This window comes from Mastigoproctus giganteus, chromosome 11, assembly GCF_048544385.1.
Source record: "Mastigoproctus giganteus isolate SK-2022 chromosome 11, ASM4854438v1, whole genome shotgun sequence".
Taxonomy (NCBI): Eukaryota; Metazoa; Arthropoda; class Arachnida; order Uropygi; family Thelyphonidae; genus Mastigoproctus; species Mastigoproctus giganteus.
In genome coordinates this window covers 155,207,290-155,233,255 of record NC_143585.1, presented here as the reverse complement: position 1 = coordinate 155,233,255, position 25,966 = coordinate 155,207,290, and the positions used below count along the sequence as shown (strand labels likewise).

At 37.1% G+C, this 25,966-nt stretch overlaps 1 protein-coding gene across 1 annotated transcript in view; it reads right to left on the bottom strand.

The window, feature by feature from the left end:
- Positions 1 to 25,966, bottom strand: part of LOC150078523 (MAM and LDL-receptor class A domain-containing protein 2-like) — a 765,548-nt gene that overhangs the window by 475,338 nt on the left and 264,244 nt on the right. The window contains exon 14 of the mRNA XM_090384594.1: positions 9,254 to 9,506. Coding sequence (XP_090240720.1) covers positions 9,254 to 9,506 — 253 coding nt within the window. The remainder of the gene's footprint in view (positions 1 to 9,253; positions 9,507 to 25,966) is intronic.

The window sequence follows — 25,966 nt, the reverse complement described above, 5'->3', positions numbered from 1 at the left end:
ATTCTATAAAAGTGTAATGTCAGAAATGGGATTTCCTCAAGGATCAGTTCTTGGACCACTGTAGTTTCTGATTGTCATAAACCATCAAGGAAGGTCGAGGTTTGCCTGTGCGGATGTGCCTTTCTGCCACTCTTGGAACAGAGAAGTTTTTTTCTGATTTATTTTCTGCTTTATTAGTTTAAATTGACATATTAACTTATTTTCTAGAGTAGCTTTATATTCCTATTTATGGTACTTAAGTTTAAAGTAACTTAGATAGAGATATTGTAGGTATTACTTAGTATCGGAAAGGGTATCAAATCCACGTGTTTACCATTCGTAAATAGCTGCCATTGTTACGCGAAAATTAATCAGTAAAATCTATTAATCTTGTCAAACTTCATTGGCAATTAAATTGTACTTTTAACTATACATATAACCACTTTGGTTACGTAACATAAATAATTAATAAAAATAAATAATTAATACATAACTTGATATGGAAGTTATATAAAGGGATTTTGTAGATAACACTCGTTACTGAAACATAAATATTTCGTAGATAACACTCGTTACTGAAACATAAATATTTTGTAGATAACACTCGTAGATTTCATAGATAACACTCGTTACTGAAATATAAATATTTTGTAGATAACACTCGTTACTGAAACATAAATATAGCGTTATAACTGTGTTGGGATACAAGTTTAGGATTTAATTTTATACTGAAATTGAAATTTTATTGAAAGTAAATCGAAATCATGACTCAAACCACAGCAGCAAAGCAAAAGGCTTAAGCTAAATGGGAATGCTGTGGCTCAGGGGAGAACTGAGGGGGGGCAGTTGCCCTCTGAATCACAGCCTTTTAAGATGCACTAATTGCTTGATGTTTGCGGAGCAGACAGGTATGGGACATGATACTGCCATGGGGGATGTCTTTGTATGTGTGCGATGCAAGGAGTGTAAGGAAATCAGGCGACAACTCAGCGTTGTTATGGGCCTATATGAGCTTGAAGGACAGGGTGGATGCCCTCGAAGGATTACAAGTGAGGGACCCATCAAGCTCTCGGCTGCCCACACCAATGCCAGAGCTTGCACTTGGTCATCGTGCAACACAGCGGCAACCCCCAAGGCAGAATGCGCTGGTCCCCAAGGAACTAGTAGTTGTTGGTGACTCTATTGTCAGGGAAACGGGAAACATGCTTTGTAAAAAGGATAGGTGGAACAGGACCAATGTATGTCTGCCAGGGGCAAAGGTTGATGATGTTGTAGAGCAGATAACATCTTTTAAGAGCACAAAAGGTGATATAGTTGTACACGTTGGTACTAATGATATTAAGAGTAGGAGACCGGCGGAATTATTTAACAAGTACAGGTCACTGATGAAAAAAAGCTGTGAATTAGGGTTGAATTTGAAAGTCTCTGCAATTCTGCCCAGACACGATAGGAGGGAGTATATGATGAGAGCCTGTCGATCAATTCGGCCCTGGAAAGATTGTGCAGGGCTCAAGGGGTAGAATTTTTTTCAGCCTGGTCTGTACTTGTTAACAGGAGAGACTTCTTCTACAGGGATGAGATACACTTAAATAGAAAGGGTGCAAGAATATTTGCTGATGCTATCGAGGCAGTGTTAGGTGGGTCGGAAAACTGCTAGATTGGGGGGAAACAAGGACTAATAGATTAACAGTAGCCACTGGCAGAGGAGAAAGTGATTCTTGCACTGCTTCTATTGGAATGAGCAGCAGCCTGGAAAATAAGATGCAGGATATTTCAGAGACTGCTGGGAATCATGGGGGTACAAGTAAACACGTGGGTTGTGTTAGGGTGGCTAAGGGGAAGAGCAGGTGCATGTATACTTGAGTGTACACCAATGCTAGGAGGTTAGTAAATAAATTTGAGGTATTGCTCAAAACATCAAAGGCAGATATTGTTGGGATTTCAGAGATGTTGTGTCACACAGATATAAGGAATGCAGAACTGGAATTTGGGGAGTACAACGTCTACAGAAAGGATAGACTGGATAGGAAGGGAGGAGGGGTTATGCTATTAGTTAAGAAACACATAAAATCCAAGGAAGTGAAGCCAGTCGACATCACTGGACAGTGCAGTGTCGAGTCAGTTTGGTGTGACATAAGCATTGGAAGATCAAAATTGAGAGTAGGAGTGTGCTATAGGAATAATGACTCTGATGAGTATAATAAGAACCTTTACAGAGAAATAGAGTGGGCCAGTAAATCAGAGAGTCTTATAATGGGGGATTTTAATTTCCCAGATATTGACTGGAATTTGGGGGCTGGTCACTCACACACTAGCAAGGCTTTTGTGGATTTATTGGATGATTGTTTTCTACATCAGCATGTTCGGGAGGCAACTAGAGGGAGTAATACTATTGATTTGATTATCAGTAGTGATTCTTCATGCATTAAGAATCTGCAGATAAATGAACCACTAGGTGGCAGTGATCACAGTGTTCTGAAGTGGGATTTACTCAAAGAGGTAACTACCATTAGGGATAAAGGGAAGGGTTATTGCTTTCGTAAAGGCGACTATGATGGACTGAGACAGTATTTAAATTCTATACAGTGGGATCAACTGATGATGTTACCAACAGCAAATTCAAAATGGGAAGCATTCAAAGAACTTATCTTGGAAGCTGCTAGGCTTTACATACCAACTAAGAAATATTGTTCAAGGTTTAGGCCTAAATGGATGTCAGATGAACTAATGAGGCATATGGCAGAGAAGAAAAATGCATGGGATACATACAAATTAACACATGACACAGAAGCCTATGATAGATACGAGTTGATCTGTAACCAAGTTATAAAGGTGGTTAGGCAGGGGAAGGCAGATTACGAGTAATCCTTGGCAAGGGATGCAAAGAAAAACAGCAAAGAGTTCTTTACTTATGTAAACTCTAGAAGGAAGGGGATGAATCAGATTGGTCCACTTGATATCGATGGGTCAACTGTTGATGATCCTGCTCAGGTACAAACTAAATGAATATTTTGCATCGACATTCACACATGAGGAGTTATTCAGCGAGGAGACTGCCAGAGGAGTATTCAACTCTGGCAGTAAGCTAAAGAATCTTGTAATAACTGAGAGTAAAGTGGAGGAGAAATTTTTGAAGATAAACACAAGAAAGGCACCTGGGGTGGATGGGATCTATCCAGTTATATTAAAGGAGGCAGCAAAGGAAGTAAGCAAACAGTTAGCCATAATTATGAGAGCTTCCTTGGATTCAGGGGAGGTATCCATGGACTGGAGATGTGCAAATGTGACCCCATTTCACAAAGGAGGATCAAAGGCTGACACAAGTAATTATAGACCTGTGAGTTTAACTTCTGTTCCCGGAAAATTAATGGAGGCACTGGTTAAAGAAGCTGTTTAAAGAATATCAACAGGAAAGATATTTTTTTTCACATAGTAAAGATGGAAACCCAAAACCCAATATTCTCTCATGATGGCTGCTACTTTGCTAGATGAAATATACATAATTTAAAAATTTGCATGCTATGAAGTGTGCCAAATTTGAAATGAAACTGAAAACAGAATTAACTAATAGAATATGTTATCGAATATATGTAATGTGAAATTCTATGAACATCGTATATATTGAATATGTGCATTATGATTTTAATTTTTTTAATAATATTTATATACATGATAAGCACAAATATCTATACATGAGCTGTTTAAAATTTGCACATTTAATTCAGCAGTGGTGACAGGGACAAGGAATTCTTTTAATTTCTGGATGGAAAAATTTAATTTTTTTTAAAAATTTATGTATGGATTTATTTAGTTTTTAATAAAAAAATAAATATTTAAAAAATACTGTTTTTATACTATTTGTTTTCACAACAACACAAAAATTTAATTCTGTAGAAAAAAAATCATAATTATAAAACATAAAGATGATGCTATTAACCTTTTTCATTTACCAGTTTAAAAAATTGTTGAACATATGAAAATTAAAGCAAGCATATATATTTCAGGTAACTATAAGCATAAATATTTTTACAACAATTTTTAAAAATATATGTATATTGGATACTATTATTCACTTCCAGTTGCATTTTTTTTTTAAAAAAATTATATAAATTTGGCACACACGAAAAATGCAAAATTTGGATACCATGCACATTTCTAACCCTTGTTAGCAACATTCATGATATTCAAATCCTTTTCACGTTTATTATTAAAAAAATAAAGCATTGTTCAATTAATCTTTCAAAACTATGCTAATTTATGGCCATTACAATAATTATTAGATCACATGGTAGAGTTTTATAAATAAATTAAGCTATAAACAAAAAAAATCATTTAAATCTTCATAGTGTCTATCAATTTCAGTGCTAGTGTTATTATAAGTTAAAAGTACATAAACATAGTAATGCTAGCCCTGCTTGGGCTATTTAAGCTACAATTTAAAAAAAAAAAAAGTGGTGACTAGAATGGTTGCTCATTCAAATGACAAATGTAGGAGGACATTGTTCAGTAATAGAATTAACTCTGATAGCAAAAAACCCATAACACTTAGAACCGACCCTTGGGAACTCCCTCCTTTTCTCAAAAAGGCTGAGATAGAATTGATTCACTTGATTTTGGAGTGAGCAGTTTGACAAAAAAATTCTAATAAAAAATGCCAAATGACCTCTAAAACCAAGATTATAGTTATATTTTAAATTTCCACATCTCCAAGTCATATCATATGCTTTTCCCATATCAAATAAAATTGACACCATCTAACGTCCATCTGGGTCCATCTAACGGCTTCCAAAGGGCTGTGGGCTTTGTTTTCTCAGTCCTGGGTTTATCTTTCTTTGGAAAGAAAGGGTGCTGGCCTGTGTCCCTTTCTTCTTCTTCTTTTTCTACAATGAGGCGCCTCCGTAGCCAGGTGGGAAGGAGCAGCAGTACGTAGCACACGCTTCTTGATTAGACTGGGGTTCGAGCCCATCACCACCAAATACGGAGGATGCAGAAAAGTCAGGGAATGACCACCGCACATCCCGGAGCAATATGACCTTAGTTGCTAATGCTCCTAAAAACCAAATAACAAACAAACATCTTTTTCTATTGCAAAGAGTTCCAGAACTGAGTCATCTAGTACCTCCATAACTTCTACATCCATTATTTCTTGTATTGCAGGTGGCTCTTCTAGTTTTTTTTTTGCTTTTCTTTACCCCTTTGTTTTGGAAGTGGTGGAGCACTAGTGGGTATGGATATGGGAGTGGCAGCTGACTGTTTTTCGGGTGGGCTTTTCTGAGCTCAATAAATAGCATGCAATGGGAGTGAAAGACTCTCTTGGTAGAACAGTCATATCAGTTTGCATCCCAATAGAATGCTTCCCTGCAATTTTCCCAGCATATGTTGGTATATTTTTTTTTTGTTGTATTCAGGTCTGCTTTGAGTTTATGTATCTTTGTTTCCTCCTTCCATGCTGGCATGCTCGTGAATACACAGGTATTCGAGAGCATGAGAATACATTTTCTCCTTGGTAGTCACCTGAACATCCTATGATTTCATGGTCCTTTGTACCACATGTGGACTAATGTTATTAGTGGAGTCCCTCAGGGTTAGGTGTTGGGTCCACTGTTGTTTTGTATATTTATCAACGATATTGATGAAAGTATATCAGACTTAGTGTCGAAGTTTGCAGATGATACAAAGGTTGGCATTAATGACAGTAATGGCAGTGTGCTACCACAACAGGATCTAGATAATTTGGGCAGATGGGCTAAGAAGTGGCAACTGAAGTTTAACCTTGACAAATGCAAAGTACTGCATATGGGTAGAAGTATCCCCAGAGAAATGTACCAACCGTGTGGTATTACACTTAAGGTGGTAGAAAATGAAAAAGACCTGGGAGTAATTGTGCAGTCAGATATGAAGTTTTCTGAGCAATGCAGGCAGGCTGCCTGGGCAGGTCATGGGGTTTTGTCAATGATATATAGGAATTTTGCTAGCAGGGAGAAAGAGGTGATTGTCCCTCTGTATAAGGCAATGGTCAGGCCACGCCTTGAGTACTGCGTACAGGTCTAGAGGCCTCATTTTAGGAAGGATGTAGATTTGCTTGAGCGTGTACAGAGAAGGGCAACAAGATTGGTGAGGGGAATGAAGGGATCCTCTTACCAAGAGCGGCTTAAGTTCTGTAAATTGCAGTGGCTGGAGACTAGGCACTTGCGCGATGATCTGATTGAGGTGTATAAGGCCTTGAATGGATTGAGCATGCTGAATTCTGATGGGATCCTTCCACTTGTTCAGATTACAAACCTAAGGGGGCATAAATTCAAATTAAGAAAAGACAGATGTAGAATAGATGTGCAAAAATTTGCCTTTGGCCAGCGGATGGTTAATTGCTTGAACAAACTTCCATCTGTCGTTGTGGAAGTTGATAGGTTAAATAAATTTAAGGAGTCATCTAGCGCCTCCATAAGAAGTTATGGAGGAATTTTGGCTGATGCTGCATAAGCTCATACACTTGCTTTCTTGCATCACATGCCACTACATCAAGCACACACAAAAGCACCATGACAGGCCATTTGTGAGTGTGTATTTTTTACACTTTTCTCCACATTAATAATGGAGAAGAGGTTCTTAAGTGGGGGGGGGCTCAGTACTTATGGCTTTACTGGGATGTGTAGGTACCCAGCTGTGATGGATTGGTAACATTGGCAAGTTGAAAGTAAAGATTTCTAGTGAGTAATAGATTCTCATCCCCATCCAAAAATATTCTTTTTACAGCTGTCACTCTTTGTGGCTTAAATTCAGAAGAGATTTCTTCTGCTGATACTTCTATAAGATCCCACTTAGATATCTTGCCACTAGATAAATTTAGTGTTTTATGCAGAGTAACTGTAATCAGTACTCTCCTGATAGTGAAGAAGTTCCAAATGCTTATCATTTTTGGCTCCAATTAAAAGGTCACTAGAACAGCCATTTTAACCAATTTATCCTGTCTGACTCCCTTCTGTATAAAGATGCATGATATCTGTGCTATGGGCTTTTTGCTAGTGGAGTAGGTTATCAAAAAGCAGCTTATGCTGGTCCTTATATCTCCCCTGGTTTGTATCTTTTTTGCTGCTGTGGTAGCATTATTATCAACATCATTGTTATGTGATAGGGATCATATTGGGGAAGAAAAGTTTAGATTATAAGGATTTATGATTTAAAATTTTTTTTTTTTTTTTACTTTGGTTCAGTGCCAGGGCTCTCCACCCTTCCACAGAGCCCAAATGGGATGCCAGGACTATCCAGACACCATACCCACACTGTCCCCAGCCTGAACCCTTCCCTCAGACCATGAGGGTAGGGTCATTGGATAGACATGGTTGACACTTGCAGGTGAACTCACTAACCAATTGATCCTGGGTGAGCCATCCCAGGACTGCCCATCTTATTGAAGCAAGGGCCAAAGTGGTGTGTTGAAGCTATTCTCCCCAACCACCAGGATCCCACATTTTGAATTTCCATGGATCACAGCATATGGCAAACATGCCAGATTCCAATGATGGTAACCTGGAGCCTAGGCTGTGGGCTGTAGGGCTTCTCTCACCGTGTACAGGTGCCCACATCAAGGGGCCCTGCCAAGATGTTTTCACAAATGGGGGTGTTATCACTGCTGAGTTAATTAACCAAATTAATTAACTTGCTGTAAAGGCGATTGTTTGCCTCTAAATCCCAAACAAAGTAAGTACTGACCATTCTTTTCAGGACCTTGCATAAACTGATTTCAAAGAGAGTTATATAGGGTGGCTGTCAGTTACATTAATTTTTTGGATGCTTTTTTGGCCTTGAGAGGGCAAAGATGATTGACTTTTGCCAGAATCTGGAGACTTTCAAAGAAAGATTCTATTGATCAGAAGATCCATGCAGTTTTTGTAAAGAGCTTTATCATTTCACAGTGGGTTTCATTTGGCCTGACAGTACTTGCTTCCAATAGAATTTTTGCTCTTAGTTCTTCTTCAGCAAAGGGGTTTTCCAAGGGAAAATATAAAGTATAATTTTTATTTTTCTATTACAAGGTCAGGAACTCCAAGTGGGATGATGTTATTTCAGCGGTTTTAGCAAACATTTTCCCTGGAATATTTGCAACTGCAGTTTGATTCTTTGATTCTGCAATTGCACATCCATTATGCTCTTGAATCACTGAAGGGTGAAAGGAAAGTATCCATCACACTAAAGGATACTTTCCTTTCATTTTCTGGATTTTCTCCCAGACTATCTTTGATTCAACTTTTAGAATTAAACTAGAGCATATCTTGGTTTGCAAATTAGATAAAATTATTTGCTGTTGGTCCTGCATACATATCAGCTCCATTCTTATATGCTTTAATGAGGGAAAACTAATAGAAGCTAGCAGCAAGGCTCACAGAACACTCAGCATGTCAATATATATTATGCTTTTTTTGGATGAAAAGTGGGAGAATATCGTCTTATGCAAGTTTAATTATATATAATTTAGCAATATATATCTGCTACGTTCAGTAGAAAGTGACATAAAGAACACGAGAAGAAAAACTGCTAAATACACACACTTCATTGTTAGACTTTGAACCATAAGTATAAATTTTAACAAAATGCAGTTAATTCTGCATGTGATCCAGTGCAGTAACAGATCCAGTAAATGGCATCCCCCCCCCCAAGAACCTAATGAATTCAGAAAAAATACCACATATTTTATGATACTAATTAAATTCCTGTCAATTACTATCACCACCATCATCATTGTATCCCTGCCTCCCACACATAAAAAGAATTGACTCAATAGGACAGTAGGATGAGTTTCCTTGAGTTTGTTTCTATACTAGATTGTAAGCTGAGATTCATTATGTATGTTAACTTTTATGTCAAATGCTGATTTTGTATTTAAAGTGGTAATAAAAAACAATGCCTACGTGACATCGGAATTTTTTAAAAATTTTATTTCAATGGCAGACAAGGCAAACAATCAGTTCGACTTGTCTGCCACTGAATACTGATATTAACACAAATCTTAACTTTAAATAAATAAAATAAATAAAAATAAATTTTCTGTTTATACTCCAGCATGACAACCAAGTCAGTAGAGTTTACAATAAATTGTCGATACAAATATTTATCGTATTTAGTAGTCACTTGAACCCCAGTCCACTCAAGGAACACGTGCTATGCATTCTCGCTCCTGACCACTCGGCTAAGTCAGGCCTTTTTTTTATATAAAGTAATTTAATGTAAAAACAAAATAATAATAAATATCATAAAAGAAAAGTCAAAAATATCTTACTTAAAGGGGCCTGCCACATCACCTCTGTCTCATTTGAAAATTTATTCACAGTTTCAATATAGACATTTAAACATTTCCGAGAAGAACAAGAAAACCAGAATTTCAGTGCACAGTGTGAATGAGTAAATGAAATAGCAGTTGATATTAAAATGGCTTGATCTCCTGGTCGTCCTGGAGTTCCATCAACCAGTGCATACCATCCCTTTGTCAGTCCATAAGTATGATCAACTGGTGGGCATAGGTCTTTAATTATCTAATAACAAAAGAATTAAAAAAAAAAAACACATACATTTGAGAGATTAGTATATTGCCTTTAAAGTTGAATAAGAATTCAGTACAATAAATTAAATTTCCCAGAAATTTTTCTCCCATTATTGTGTTATCAGAAAATAAAAGAAACACAAATTATTTATTGTGGGGTCCATTTATTCTGATAATGATATTGACATCATAATCAATATCATTATCAGAATAAATACAGCAGGTCTTTAAATTACAGAGCATCCTGATCAACATGAGAATTATAAAGATATTTGTATGGTGGTGACACCAGTAATACACCTAATTCTAACTGGGAGCTAAATCATTTTATTATAATTGGAAGGAAGATTAAAGAAAAGAAAAGATTCTGAGAGATAAAGTGAACAGCTAGGTGGATTGGAGAATTAGCAAAGTAGGTAAGTAAATCTTTAGTCATAATAATGAAGAACTGGATTTGCAGAATGTCCCTAAAGACTGGACATGTGCAAATAGATCTCTTCTATTCACAAGAGGAGAGCAAAGGTAGTACTTAAAGACATATAAAGCTTCATACTTGTGGTGACAGAAATAATCCAAGATCATCTTGACGATGGAGTTATACGGCAATCACAGCATGGCTCTGTTAAGGGGAAAACCTCTGACTAATATGATTAGTTATTAGCAGCTAGCCACAAAAGAAATACATGCATAAAATAATTTTGGTATCATATACTTACAAGGGAGTGTTCAATACATTATATACATAAGATACTTCCAATAGTTATATTTCAATGATTCATTGTTGTTTGTAGGCTTTATGGGGCAAGGGCAGCAAAGGCCATAAGGTGATGTTAAATACATAGTTATATCTACATATATGTTATTCAATTTTATAATGCACTGTACAGTCTTATCTGTTTGAGGAAACCAAAAATTTCAATTACAAGTGACGTGTCTGCTAGGAGGTCATAAATGCTGAAAGAGCTGTTTGTCATGGAAAATGAGGTAAACATAGCTTGTCGATCAGTATTGTATTTGGGACAATCAATAAGTACATGCTCAACAGTGAGCTGAGTGTTGCACCCTGTGCACCATGGTGGATCAGTGCCTGAAAGAAGATAGAGATGAGTCAGGTGCATATGACCTATTCGTAGTTGAGCTAGTACTACTTCTTCATGTGTATTCCTCACGTGTACTCGACTTCCAAGGCTTGAGATCTTTCTTTATACAGAGCAGTTTGTTACCAACTTGATTTTGCCAGATATGTTGCCATTGCTCAACACTTCGCTTCTTTATAATTAATTTGAAATCAGAGAGTGGTATGCTAAAGGGGCTGATCTAAAGGATCTGTAGCAGTTTTGGCAGCTAGGTTAGCACGTGCATTTCCAACAATTCCAATGTGACCAGGGATCCAACAAAAGAGGATTTGTTTGTTTGTTTGTTCTTATTTAACTTGGTCATGGTGTTCCAAATGTGTATGAGTAAGGGGTTATGATGATTTTTATTCTGCTGTACAGCTTGGACAGCACTAATTGAGTCTGTGTAGATAGCGCTGTGCAAAATATTTTCTGAGATTGGCTATAGTAAGGTTGGGAAATACTGCTGCTGCTGCTGCACCAACATGGGTGGCAGTTTTAGATCTGTCTATGTAGATTTGTGTGTACTCTGCGTGCTGGGTTCTCAATGCGGCATGAATTTGCAGTACTTTCTTCTGGGATAAGGTATGTTTCCCCAACAATGTGAGTGAAAGGTTGCACAGCAGTATGTGATACATCCAAGGTGGAACTGTATGCAAAGTGGCTGGCTGTATCATGCTAAGGTCAATTTGCCAATCACTTAGCAGGGAATGTAGGCATATGCCTGTTAATGGGTAGGCTCTGTAAAGATTTTCCTATTTGGGAGAGAAAAGTCCATTCCGAGTAGGGTTGTCCAGTTGCCCTTTGACTTTTGCTGCATAGTTTAACAGAAGCATCTGTTAAACTATGCAGTACTGTAAAGTAGATGTAAAGAGGTTTCAGTTGCTTCAGCATATAAGCTCTGAAATGGTGATGTATGGAATGCCCCTAGTGCAAGACAAAGAGAACTGTGGTGAATGGGATCAAGCTAAGGTAAGGCACTTGGTCTAGCAGAGCTGTAGACCACAGAGTGGTAGTCTAGACGTGACCATTTTGATGCATGATACAAATGCAGTAGTGTGTAACGGCTGGCTCCCCATGATGTGCCAGATAGTACTCTTAAGATGTTTAGCTTCTTAAGACAAGTAAACCAGAGCTGTTTTATATGTTTGAGGAAGGTAAGTTTTTGGTCTAGAACCACACGAAAAAAGCGGACACTGCAAACCACTAGGATCATTTCAATTTCTAGGTGAAGTTCTGGGTCTGGATGTAGGTTACGCTTCCTACAGAAGTGTACCCCAACAGACTTTCGGGGAGAGAGGCGAAAGCCATTGTTTTGTGACCATTTTACAACTCTGTTGATGGCACCTTGCAGCTGTCTTTCTACCATTTGCATATTAGGCGAATGGCAGGAGATACTGAAGTCATCAGCATACAGGGTAGTGGACACTGTTTGTGGTAGACTCTGTGTTATGAAGTTCATTATTATGTTAAATAGGGTGGCACTCAGTACTGAACCTTATGGAACTCCTTCTTCCTGGATAAAATTTAAAGGTAACTGGTTGTTGACTATAACTTGAAATGAGTAATGGTGTAGGAAGTTTCTGATAAACTCTGGCAGGTGTCCGCATAGTCCTAGATAGTACAGGTTGTTGTTGGATTTTTTTTTTTTTTTGGCGCAAAAAGCAAATTTGGCCATATTGCGCCTATCTATTAGTATTATGTGACAGTGACATTGATGTTTCTTAATTATGGTTTATCTGGCTAAAATATCCTATTAGTTTTAAATAAGTAAATATATTTTCAATGTTGGAATTATCGCCTAGGATTTGTGATATAGTCAGGGAATCCTGAATATTTATAGGGAGATGGAAGGCTGATTGTCGGGCCATGTGGTATTGTGGACATTATATAAGGAAATGTTTTACAGTGAGTTGACAAGAACAGTGAAGACATTCTGGAAGATTTGCTTTTGTGAGTAAGTAAAAGTGTGTGAGATGTGTATGTCTAATGCGCAGTCTGGTTAAAATGACTTCTTCTTCTTACGAAGACTCCAATTCCATGGTTGAAGTTCATGTTTTATTTGAAACAGTTTATTGTTTGATTCATTTTGCCACATTTGTGACCACTGAGTGTGGAAAATCTGTTTTATGATAGGTCTGTAATCGAAATGTGGAATTTGTAAAGCCTTAGGTTTGTATTTGTAGGTTTCTTTGCTGCTCAATCAGCTCTTTGATTACCTTCAATGCCTATATGTCCTGGGATCCAACAGATTTTTACTTGCCTCATTTTGCTTTTGAGTTTCACAAGATGAGCTTGTATCTGGTAAAGAATGGGATGTGATGGAGTCTGCTTTTGTTGGAGAGCATGTATTGCACTCAATGAATCTGTGTATATGAGATGTTTCAGAAGAGGAGAAGATGCAATGTATTTTAAGGCCATTAGTAGGGCAAATAGCTCAGCAGAATAGCTACTGCATTGGTTTGGGAGTTGCTGTGAGATAACAGTTGTGGAAAGACCACTGCAGCACCAACTTTGGTATCTGTTTTAGAGCCGTCTGTATATATTTGAAGATATTCAGAGAACTGTGATGAGTGGGCTGCATGCCACAGTTTTATGTTGACATTTGCCAGAGTGCTTTTTCCCCACTGTTGAAAATAAGTGTCACAGTTAGGCATGAAAGTGTGCCATGATGGAATACTTATGCTATTATCCTCATGCACGTTGTCAAAACTTAGGCCCCATTATGAAACTATTTCTTTTAGTCGTATTCCAGCTGGTTTATTTACTGTAGGTTTATTGCTGTAGAGTATCTCCCCCACTGTGGATTGAAGAGATATTGCCAAGTAGGATGATGAGGAAGATTTTGGATTTTAATAGCATAGTTTAATAGCAGCATTTGCCTCCAGAGATATAGTGAAGGCTCATGGGTCTCTGCATATAAGCTTTGTACAGGCAATGTTCTGTATGCCCCTAACGAAATTCAAAAGGCACTATGATGTATGGAATCAAGCCACTTGTCCACAATTCTATTTTTTTTTACTGTGCTTTGTAATTGCCTTTCAATCATGTTCATGTTTTGTGAATGGCACGAAATAGTAACGTCATCTGCATAAAGGAATATTTCAACTGTTTTTGGCAGGTCTTTTGTAATAGAATTTATTTTGATTGCAAACAAAGTTGCACTCAGCACTGAACCCTGAGGAACTCCTTCTTCCTGAGTATATATTTGTGACATTGTGATATTTTACTTGGAAGGTTCTGACTTTCCAAGTAAAATTTTTTACCAAGAGTGGTAAGTTGCCTCGCAAACCAATGTTGTGGAGAACATTAAGAATGCCATATCGCCAGGTAGTGTCGAAGGCCTTTTCTATATCGAGACTGATCATAATTAGATGCTCATTCCTTAGAAAAGCATTGCGGATATTTGCTTCTGCTTTTATCATGGGGTCCAGAGATGATCTATTTTTATGAAAGCCGTATTGATTTATGTTAAGTTCATTATATGTTTCCAAAAACCAGGTCAGTTGTTCACCATTTTCACGAGGATTTTCCCAAGGCAACTTGCTAGAGCTATTGGTTGATAATTTGTGGGGATCACATGATCTTTGCCATGTTTAGGAAAGGCAATTACAAGGGAGTGAAGCCAGGAGTTTGGATAGTAGTTTTCCATATAAATTCTATTGTATAGCATAAGTAATGCCTTTAGAGATTTTTGATTAAGTTGTTGGATCATTTCATAATGAACTCCATCGGGTCCTGCTGCACTCTTCCTAGACTTATCCAGAGCTTTTTGCAATTCTTCTATGTTGAAAGGCTGATTATATGGGAATTGTTTGCTGGTATTAAAGTTTAGTCTGTATTTTTCAGCTACAGTTTTCGTTTTCTGAAAGGATGGGATATATGCTGATACTGCTAATATATTTGCAAAAGTAGTTGCAAGTAAGTTTGCAATTTCCTTGGAGTTAGTTATCTCCTGTCCATTCCATATTATTAGTGGAGTTGGAACTGAAAGAAATTTCCCATTAAGTTTTCTGATTTTGTTCCATATAACACTGGTATCTGTATTTTTGTTAATTGTGGAGGCAAATCGTATCCATGATTCCTTTCTACTTCTACGCTGGATATATCTAGCTCTGGCTCTAGCTTTTTTATAATTTATGAAGGTGATGGAAATAGGATACTTTCGGAAGAGATTCCAAGCCTTATTCTTCTCTCTCTCTCTCTCTCTCTCTCTCTCTCTTGGCTATACTGCATTCTTCATTCCACCATGCTGTGTCATGTTTATGATATTTTCCAGATGACCAAGGTACTGTAGCTTCAGCTGCTATTAAAATTTGGTTTGTGACATGAGCTGTAGCATTGTCTATAGGCTGAGTGGTGATTATTTGTTCATCTGTTGCTGCAATTGTTTTATATTTTGTCCAGTCAGCTTTATAAAATCTCCATCTTTTTTAGCCATCGTGATGTGTAACGTCATTTGTTGATATTTTGCAGACCATAGGAAAATGGTTGCTATTAAGAGGATTATTCAAGATTGTCCATTCAATCAGTGGATATAGGACAGGTGAACATATGGAAATATCAATTGCAGAGGCTGTATCAGTGGGCAAATGAATGTATGTCTCAATTCCAATATTAAGGAGAGAGAGATTTTGCTCTTCCAATAATTTTTCAATCAATTTACCACGTTTGTCTTGGTGACGGGATTCCCACATGGGATGGTGTCCATTTAAATCTCCCATGATACAGACAGGAGGTGGTAGCTGGGTTATTAATGCTTATAGATATGAATACGCACGCATACTCTTGATTTAGGGGAAAGTAGAGTGAGACCAGTGAGAATGTAAACTGGATTGAGACTTCTACTGAAACTGCTTCCAAAGATGTTTGTAGTTGGAGGCGTTTACATGGAATTCTGGAGTCGATTAAAATTGCCACTCCACCATGAGCTCCACCGGAAGGGAATCGGTCTTGTCTATAGGTACCGTAACGGTTCACTGCTATGTTTACTTGTGGATATTTCTCGATGATATTTCTCAATTAGGTTGTGAATGTCATCAATGTTACTGCAGAAACCTCGATAATTCCACTGTATTATTGTGCGCATTATATTGGCTTTGTATTTGTATCTGTCTTTATACGAATGGGGGTCTGCTTGGATCGAGGCTTTTTCTCTTTTCTTGGAAAAAAATAGACAAACTTCCATCTCTTCCTCAGCATGTATCTCTAAGATTGGTTCTTCTGAGACTTCTTTTTCACATGTATCCATATGATCATGGACAGAGAGTTTGTCATCAGTATCTATGTTTTTAGTATTTGTGGTTGGCTGTGATGTGGAAGGCATGTTTGGCGGAATTGTAACAGGTGTATTGATGGCTTGATTGGAAGTTGGTGTTGAGAGTGATTTTGCTGATGGAGCTAGGATTGAGTAAGCCCAATCAGATATAGAGATGTTGAGTGGAACTGTAACATTAATTTGAACCAAAGTGGTAGTGGTGATAACAGCAGTTATCTGTTTATGCTATTGGACAGTTGCTGCATATGAGCGTGTTACTGTAATTGGTGCTATTTGTTTCTTTGCTTCAGGATAGGAAACTTTGTGCTCAGTTTTGTACTTCTGAATCATTTTTTCTTTTTCCATGTTTCACAGTCTTTGGAGTAAGCAGAATGATTGCCTCTACAGTTTGGACACTGTAAGGATTGTGCAGAACATTCAGTATAGATATGATCTTTAGATCCACATGAAGCACATACAGCAGTCCCTCGACATATTGCCTGTGAATGCCCAAATTTCTGACATTTATAGCATCTGATAGGGTTCGGTATATACAGTTGGATATGACAGTTCAAGTATCCAGCTTTTACAGATGTTGGTGGATTTGGCAAGTTGAACGTTAGTATGATGTTTCTGGTTGGAAGTAATGAACCATCCTTTTTAATTAAGATTCTTTTAACCTGAATAACATTTTGGTCTGAGAGGTCTTGTTTAATTTCTTCCTTGGATACGTGTAGAAGATCCCATTCTGTTATAACTCCTTTTGAGTAGTTTAAGGTGGCATGAGGTGACACTTCTATGGGAAGTTCCTCCAAGTGTTCTCAATTTAAGTAACTTGTCAGAATGCTTGGGTTGTGTTTTTTCAACAAGCAGGTTGCCTGATTTTAGTCTGTGAACCATTTTTGGTGAGCCAGCAACATCCTCTAAACATTTCTGAATCAGAAAAGGAGAAAGCTTACTGACTGGCTGGTCAGTCAAGGAATGTATAATGAGGAAGTGAGGCCAGATATTCTGGTCTGTATCCTTCTTTTGTCTCTTAGCATAGGAAGGGTTGTGATCTTCCTGCTCTCTAGTATGTGATGGGGCATTGATCCCGCAAGAGTCAGTATTGGTATAGTCCTTCTTTGCTCCTTTTGACCCTTGGCAGATTAACTTTTCTGCCAAGATTTCTGGCCCCACCGCAGGGAGGCAGGAGCAGTGCCTGGTATGACCAAGCAAAAAGTAGTAGGGGGTTAGTAATATACTATGAGAAATAAAGAAAGGTGACTTTTCTTCCTTGCTCTATACAGGGACTTTTGTTACAAGAGCTGTTATGAAATAAATAGATTTCTTAACGATAGAGACGAAAAAGAACTGTAAATATCTTTTTGGAAATCCCACTGGAATCACAAAGAAATCACTCAGTCACAATCACTTGGCACCCAGGGCCGGAGAGATAGTACAGGTTTCGCATTATGACATACTGTGTCCAAGCTGTGTCAAATGCCTTTTCTATGTCAAAAAGAACCATGAAATGGTGTTCTTTTTGTTATTTGGTTTTTTTTTTAGGAGCATTAGCAACTAAGGCCACATTGCTCCAGGGATATGTGGTGGTCATTCCCTGACCTTTCCGCATCCTCTGTTCTTTTCATACAAAAGCATCATGGATGTTTATTTCTGCCATGATCAGTAAATCAAAAGTGGATCTGCCTTGATGGAAACCGCATTGTACTGGTTTAAGAAGCTTGTTTTGGACTAGAAACCAGGTTAGGCGGGAACTGATAATTTTTTCCAGGACCTTTCTTGAACAGCTGGTGAGTGCAATGGGTTGGGAATGATGTGGATTTGTAGGATCTTTTCCTGGTTTTGGAAATGCCAAAACATAAGTGTGATGGCATTTGCCTGGGAAGGTTTGAAAATTCTGTTATAAAAAAGTAACAATGTCTTAAAGGCTGGTTCAGTAAGTTGTGCTATCATGATGTAATGTATTCCATTTGGTCCTACTGCACTGAGTGTGGTGGTGGCTAAAGCATGGTGCAATTCTGTCATTGTGAAGGGGAGATTGTACGCAGCACTAGATGTTGATTCGAAGTTGATGAAAATTTCTCAGCCTGTGCCTTGCATACCTGAAAATCAGGTGTGTAAGATGTTGTGGCTGAGATTTTTATGAACGATTTGCCCAATGCATTTGCAATCTCCACTGGTGTTATAATATCACAACTGTTTACAGTTAGTATGGAAAGGTTGATGTTTGGATGTTTAGAGTACATATGTTGTATTTTGGTCCATATCGTTTGCGTTTTTGTAGTTCTTATAATTGTGGAGGCGAAACGTCTCCATGCTTCCCTTTTGCTAGTCTGTCTAATATGTTTTGCTTTTGCCTGAGCCTGTTTAAAGTGGATGAGATTTGCAGTTGTTGGAAATTTCCTGAAGATGTTCCATGCTTTATTCTTTTCTTTTTTGGCTGCACTGCATTCGTCATTCCACCAAAATTTTGAGTGTGCTGATATTTTGTTGGATTGCTTTGGAATCACTTGGTCTGCTGTCTGTAGTATTTGGTTAGATATATATTCTGTGGCTAAGTTTATGGATGCTTACTAGACCGGCTTTTCTTCCAGTATTGCTAGTCATTTGTACTTATCCCATTTTGCTTTGGAAAAGTTCCAATGGACAGTTCTTTTAGAAAAGTGGGGGATGTGTGTATCAGTCTGGCATATCACTGATAATGGCCACTACCCAGTGGATTGCTGTGAATAGTCCATCCAAATACAGAATATATGAATGCTGAGCATAGTGAGACATCAATAGCTGAAGTAGATCCTGTAGGTAAATGCATATAGGTGTGTGTGCCATTATTGAGAGTAATCAAATTGTGCTGGTCAAGTAAATTTTCTATAATTTGTCTTTGTTTGTCCATATTTTGATTTCCCCATAAAGGATGATGACTATTGAGGTCCCCTAGGATGAAGTAGGGTTGAGGAAGTTGTACCACTAGTACTTCTATGTCAGTGTAGCTTATATTTTGATTAGGTGGCAAGTATAGCGAGACGATAGCCAAATCAAAATTAACGTTGACTCTCACTGCAACTGCCTCAAGGTTTGTTTTAAATGGGACTGGTTTGGAGGGTATTTGAGCATTGATTATCAATGCCATACCGCCATGTGCCTGATTGTTAGGGTTGTGTACAACACGATCTTTCTGATGAATTATATAGTTCCGGAGAGAAACAATTATATGTGAGGTCAGATTGGTTTTCTGAAGGCAGAAAGCGATAGGATCATATTGTGTGAGAAGATCTTGGATGTCATTTAAATTACTGCGATATCCTCTACAGTTCCACTGCAGAAATGTAAGCATTATTTGGGTTTAGTAGAGCCCTCGATTTGTTCTTGAGGGGTTGAAGATTTGTTTTGCTTGGGTTTCCCTTTCTCCTTCTTTGGAAAGTATGGTTTTTCCCTTGTCCATATCCTCATCAGTTAATAGTTCTAGTTTGTGCTCATCTTGCTGTGAGCTATCTTCTAAGTCCATGCAATCTGTTTGGTTTGCATCAGGAGAGGTAGTTACTTTAGTGTTCTGTGGGGAGACATCTGGCTGTACAGTAATTGGAGTATTTATGGCTTTATTTTGTTTGCTTGTTGTTTGGTTTACTGGTACGGTGGTCAATATTGACCTTGCCCACTGAGATAGTGATTCACTTGGCAGTATGGTTACCACTGTTGGGTTGAAATTGATATATGTCTTTTGGTTGCTTGAGCATAGGTTGGTTTATTATTATTCAGAGCTGGTAAAGATTTTTTGGCCTCTTGATAGGTGACATTGTGTTCAGTTTTGTATCGTTGTGTTTTTCATGTTTCCAAAGGGGACACTCTTTAGAAAATGGCAGATGTGCTTCTCTGCAGCTTGGACAACTAGGTGTTGTAGCTGCGCATTCAGTGTTCGTGTACGCAGTGGACAGACATGCGGCACAGGCAGCTGCTCCTCTGCAGAGTGTCTGTGAGTGCCCAAACTTCTGGCACTTGCAGTAGCGTAAGGGATTTGGAATGTATGCTCTAACACGACAATTAAGATAACCTGCTTTGATTGCTGTTGGTGGTTTAGGGTTATCGAAAGTGAGTATGATGTTCCGAGTGGGAACTAGCATGCCATCTTTCTTTGTCATTATTCTTCTCACATTTATTACTCCTTGCTCTTGTAATTCCTGTTTTAACTCTTCATCTGACAAGTTCATGAGGTCTCATTGAGTGATGACACCTCTTGACGTGTTCAGGGAAACGTGTGGTGAAATGGTAATGGAAGTTCCACCAAATGTTTTTAGTTTTAGTAGTTGCTCACACTGTCGAGCAGTGGCAACTTCAACCAGTAAGTCTCCCGATATTAAGCGATGAACTGTCTTTGGGGTACCTATTATGCTTTCTAGGCATTTTTGCACTAGAAATGGTGATAGTTTGCCAATAGGTTGTTCTTCAGTTGAGTGAATGATAAGAAAAGTTCTGATTTTGGCTACGTCAGTCTTTTGACGTTTAGCTGCAACAAAATCAGGCTCCGTGCACCCAGTGGATTTCTGGGTCTTAGGATCTGTTTGCTCCATTTCGCCCTGGAAGGGAGAGCTTTTCCCCTCCAGGTTACCAGCCCCGCCACCTTTGTGGCCAAGCAGTAGTGAGTTAGTAATAAAATAATAAATGGAAGAAAGGTTACTTTTCCTTCTGATCTAGTAAAGTGCTTTCTTTATTGAAATCAATTCAGTGTTAATGTAATGCTGAAAATAAGAAAACAAATTTATTTCAACAAGAAAGAGTGCTAATTTACTGGTGGAGACACTTGATCACAAAACCGGTTGCCACCTCGGGCCTTTCAATGATGCATGATTTATCATGTTTACTACATATCTCAATTCGTATCATACTAATTTTGAAAATTTTTAAATTTCAAAAAAAAAAAAAAAAAAAAAACAGTTTTTTTGGAAAAAGCAGGATGGTTTTTTCAAGTCTGCACTAAAACACACATTTCATATTAATATAAAACAAAATTATGTGTAGATTGTCTTCCAAACATTAGCTTATCTAGGATTACCTGTTAGATATCAATTGATTATTCTTATCCTTGAAACAAGCATGCTGTTGCTGTGGATTTGGGAGACTGTGTCTAAAAAATCTGTAAATTGTTAGACATCAATTGATTATGCTTGTTTCAAGGATAATACTGTAGAATCTGCATGGCAGCAATGTTGAGTCAAAGTTTTGTAGATAACAATGTCACCGATCAGACTTAGCTATCAAGAGCATTTAAAAAGCTTTATCAAAAAAAAAAAAAAAAAAAAAAAAAATCTGAATTCAATTCAGCTATTATTATTTTTTTTTTTTTCCAGCTTGAGGTTATCTGACCCTCAGCACTGCTATGTGGAATTATTAAAAGGCCTAGAATGACTTTAGATAATTTGTTATATTTTATGCTTCCAGGTACACTTGACTTGTCAGTTCCCAACCAAATAACACTCTACATCAAATCTTTCTTCTTTCATAATATCATCCATATGGTTCTTACAATAAAATTGGAAGAAATGATACTGCAAATTCTCTCTCTCTCTCTCTCTCTCTCTCTCTCTCTCTCTCTCTCTCTCTCTTAATGAAAGCCACAAACATGAAAAGTATTATAAAAATAATTCAGAATTAATTATATTATTTAATAGCAGAAGAGAGTTTCAACTTTGGCTTAGAAGACTTTAAATTCTTTTCAGTGGAGCCAAATAAAACAATCAAAGATGCCAAAACGACATTCTTTTGATATTAGAAAGATGTGCAAAGGAGAGACGATAGGAAAGAGAAGCTAAATCTAATGGCTAAAAGAGCAAAGAAAGAGGACAAATAACAACCATTATTTGCACTTTATTTTTTCTTGGTGTAAACAGAAACGAAAGTTAAAGAGCAAATAAGATTAGGATCCCTTCAGAGCAAGGAGAAACTTTTCTGATGAATATGAAGGTAAGTAAGCCCTCATATAAACTTCATATATTGGGTTGTTTTTTAAAGAAGAAAAAAAGGGAGTGCATTAACTGATTAATGTTAATTATAATGGCTTAAGTTCTGCAAATTGCAGCCCTGGAGAATAGGCACCTGCGAGGTGATTTGATTGAGGTGTATAAGGCCTTGAATGGGTTGAGCAAGCTGAATGCTGATGAGATCCTTCCTCTTGCTCAAATTAAGAACCTGAGGAGGCACAGATTAAAATTGAGGAAAGACAGTTGTAGAATAGATGTGTGGAAATTTGGCTTTAGCTAAATTGGTGGTTGATTGGTGGTTGATTGGTGGAACAGACTTCCAACTTTTGTTGTGGAAGTTGATAGCCTAAAAATAAATTTAAGGATGAGCTGGACAGACATTTGAAATTAATGGAAGGGTGAAATGGGAGGGTTTTTTTTGGCTGATGCCTGCATAAGTTTGTTTTCTTTCTACTAATGCTAATCTGATGACTTATTGTAAAGGCATAAAAAAATTAAATGATGCCTTTACATTATGTATGTAGTTAAATTTATGGGTAAACTATGGTGTATCTATACCGATATTATATAATTAATTTAAACCCATATCACATTATGCCATGTGCATTTAATCTTTAAATACAGTATCATTCTGTTCACCATTTGGCATCTCTCATGTTGTTGAATTAAATTTGCAACTGTGATGGCATGTTTGCATTATCAGGGTATCTGCCCACCCACCGATCAGTAAGCCAACAAGCTGTGAAACACATCTGGGTGGTGGTGACCACTGAGAATAAATAACAGTAGTCTTATCTACTAGAGAAGCATTATTTTTATTCTAAGTAGTGCAATATCTGGTATCTCGTTGTGAAGGTAGCCACAATATGAGATAAAATTAAACAATGCCTGTACACTATGTATCTAGTTACATTTATGGGGGAACTATGATGTATCTACACTGATATTATATTGTTAATTTAAACCCATATCATATTATGCCTTATGCATTTAGTCTTTAAATACATTGTCAAATTAATATAGCAAACTTATCTGCAAAAAAGATCTAAACTGCCACACCCCAAACATTTCCTCATTCATTTTACAAATATATGTGGTTTCAGCTTTAATCTGAATAATGTCCCTTTCCACTTAGTCTTCCAAACCCTAAGTACTTTTTCTGACAGAATCCCAGTTATTGGTTGATTCAACCAATGCTCATCTCAGTTGTCCGAATTATTTGCTGTATGATTCCTTTCACTTCAAAGGTATTTGTACTTATGTCTGTTCTGATATTCCCTGTCAGAGATTTCATAATTTGGAAACTCCTCTTTTTGATCTTTGGCTTGAAATCTCTCTACCACATTCTGTCAAATTCATTGTTGTCTCTATCATTCTCCCAACTCCCTTAACCACTTGGAAAATTTTTTGACATCCTCTCTCTGAAAATTGACTTTCTCCAGTCCAACTTTCCTAACAGTGAGGTAATTTTCCTTCATAAGTTTAATGTTTACAACTCCAGCTAGCTTCTGTTTTGTAGTCACAAGGACCCAGCTGGTCAAGATGAAGAGAATTTTGAACTCGCAAGATTGTTCATTTTACCAGAATACCAGATAATTCTAATCATGCAGCCAACATGCTTGATCATTTTCTCAAATAACCCTTTCAGGGACATGAACGAGGTAGGTGGCCCTCTAAGCCAGTGGTGAGCAACCCCCAGAGGGGTTGCAGGATAAATTAAAGGGGTTGCGGAAATTTTTAAATAAATTTATTTTTCTGTACATAAACCTGTTGTTAAAATTACTTTTTCAATACTGTAGGTGTAGAGACCTTGCTATTCGAACTAAGTCTGAGATACGAATGAACCCTACTGCCCACTGCGCCATAATTTGTTCACTGGCTATGGACACACACAAAAAGCAGCTGACTAGTGCGACTTCTCAGCATGTATTGATACTTCTACTCAATTAATCCCTTACAGTAATCCCTTTAGCTGTTAATTCATGCTTCCTACAGGATAAATTCTCAAATTGCCTTTACTGTACTGTATTGCCTAAAAGTCAGAGGTGCGAATGTGCAGGAGCAGTAAATATACATAGCAAGTGTGTCGCACAGTGCTAGGGTTTTTGGTGCCCCTAGACAGAAATATATTTGGTGCCCTTGAGATACTTTTATAAAATATTATTATAATAAAATTTTGAATTTCAGCGCTCCCAGATGTTGGCGCCCCTATGCCCTGCTTACCAGGCTTACCGTGTTCCATCAGCTCTGGTTGCACGCAAGCTTTATTCTGCTTCGTAATTCAGTGCATTCTCCTTGCTGCAATAAAAATTATTTCAATAATGCATGGAGAAAAATATAGCAATGATTTAAAAACCATTTAAAAACCTCTGTCCAGAGACACAGTTTCGAGGCGTCTTACAGTCATCGAACAACATAAAATTCAATTTATTAAATCGACTGAGAGAAAGTTCAATTTCTGCAATACAATTAGATGAATCCACAGATATTTCAAACCTTGCTCAACTTATTTTATATGTTGGATACTGCTACAAGGAAGATATTTTGGAGAATTTTCTATTTTGCAAAGCTTTGGAAGGAAGAACAATGGGCCAGAAGATTTCTGATGTTATAAATATTTTCTTTCAAACAAATAATCTAACATGGAACAACAGTGTTGCGATTTGTACTGATGGCTGCATTAACAGGAGAAAATAAAGGTTTAAAAGGCAAAGTAAAGGAAATTGCTCCAAATATTGTTTTAATCATTGCATTATACATAGGGAAGTACTAGTAGCCAAGGAAATGCAAACTGATTTGCACGAAGTTTTGAAAGATGCAGTGCATGTGACCAACTTTATTGAAAGTAGAAGCTTAAATAGCAGACTTTTCACTATACTTTGTAATGAAATGGGATCCGCTTATGAAATGCTTCTTTTATATACAAAAGTGAGGTGGTTGCCCAGTGATAAAGTGTTGCGACGTCTTTTTGGCCTGAAACATGAGGTTTTATTGTTTTTATCGAATACAGATCAGAGCCTTGCTCAATTTTTTACAATTAAAAAATGGCTTGGAAATCTTAGCTACCTTGTTGATATATTTTAAAAACTTAATGAGTTTAATTTAAGCCTGAACAAGGACAGGGAACAAATATATTAGTACTCAGAAGCTTTCAAAAATAAACTTAACCTTTGGAAAACTGAATTTTAGCAAAATAATACCGAAATGTTCCCACGTTTTCCTGATTTTGTTAATAGCAATAATATTGACATTTTACAATTTAGGGATGAGATTGCCACCCACCTAACAATGCTAATTAAGAATTTTTCCAAACAATTTAATCTATCTCCAGAAAAAAAAGTTGTTTGGATTTGTGATCCCTTTGCTTTTGAAATTTCTTCATGTCCCAAAATTACCATTGAGTAAAAAAGAAGATCTCATCTGACATGCTCGTTTCAAGTCTACTTGTGAAAATTTTTGGCTCTCTCTTTGAGATGAGTATCCAAAATTATCAAAAATGGTGATACAAAGATAGCTTTCGGGTCTACATATTTATATCATGTTTGTTCCTCAAAATTAACAGCTATAAAAACAAAACAGCATTCCAGACCTGATACAGACGATGACATGAGATTAGCATTTTTAAATATTGCATCCAAATATTATTGGTTATCCAGGCTTATCCTTCTCATTAATTGTTTTTGTTTTGTAATTGTTCATTTTTTATTTTTTTGTAATCTTAATTGAAGAATAAGAATTTGATTTGTTGTTTTTGCTGTATTCAATAAAAAAATTAAACAATTATTTTAATGTGTAAATTAAAAAGGAAACAATTTTTTTTTTATTCCTTTCTCAGTACTCAAATAAAACTTTCTAGTACATAATTTATAAAATGCAATTTTTCTTCTCTAAAAATCTTGTCATCCTCCCTCGGGGGTTTACATTGAGGGGTCGCATCAATATTATATTTAATAAAGGGGGTCATGAGCGAAATAAGTTTGTGCACCACTGCTCTAGGCACATCAAATCACAGCTTTATTTGTGTCCTTTGTCTAAACCTTTATGCATTTACTGGAAAAAGCTTTTCCAATAAATGCATAAAGGCTGTTCAAAATATTTGCATCCA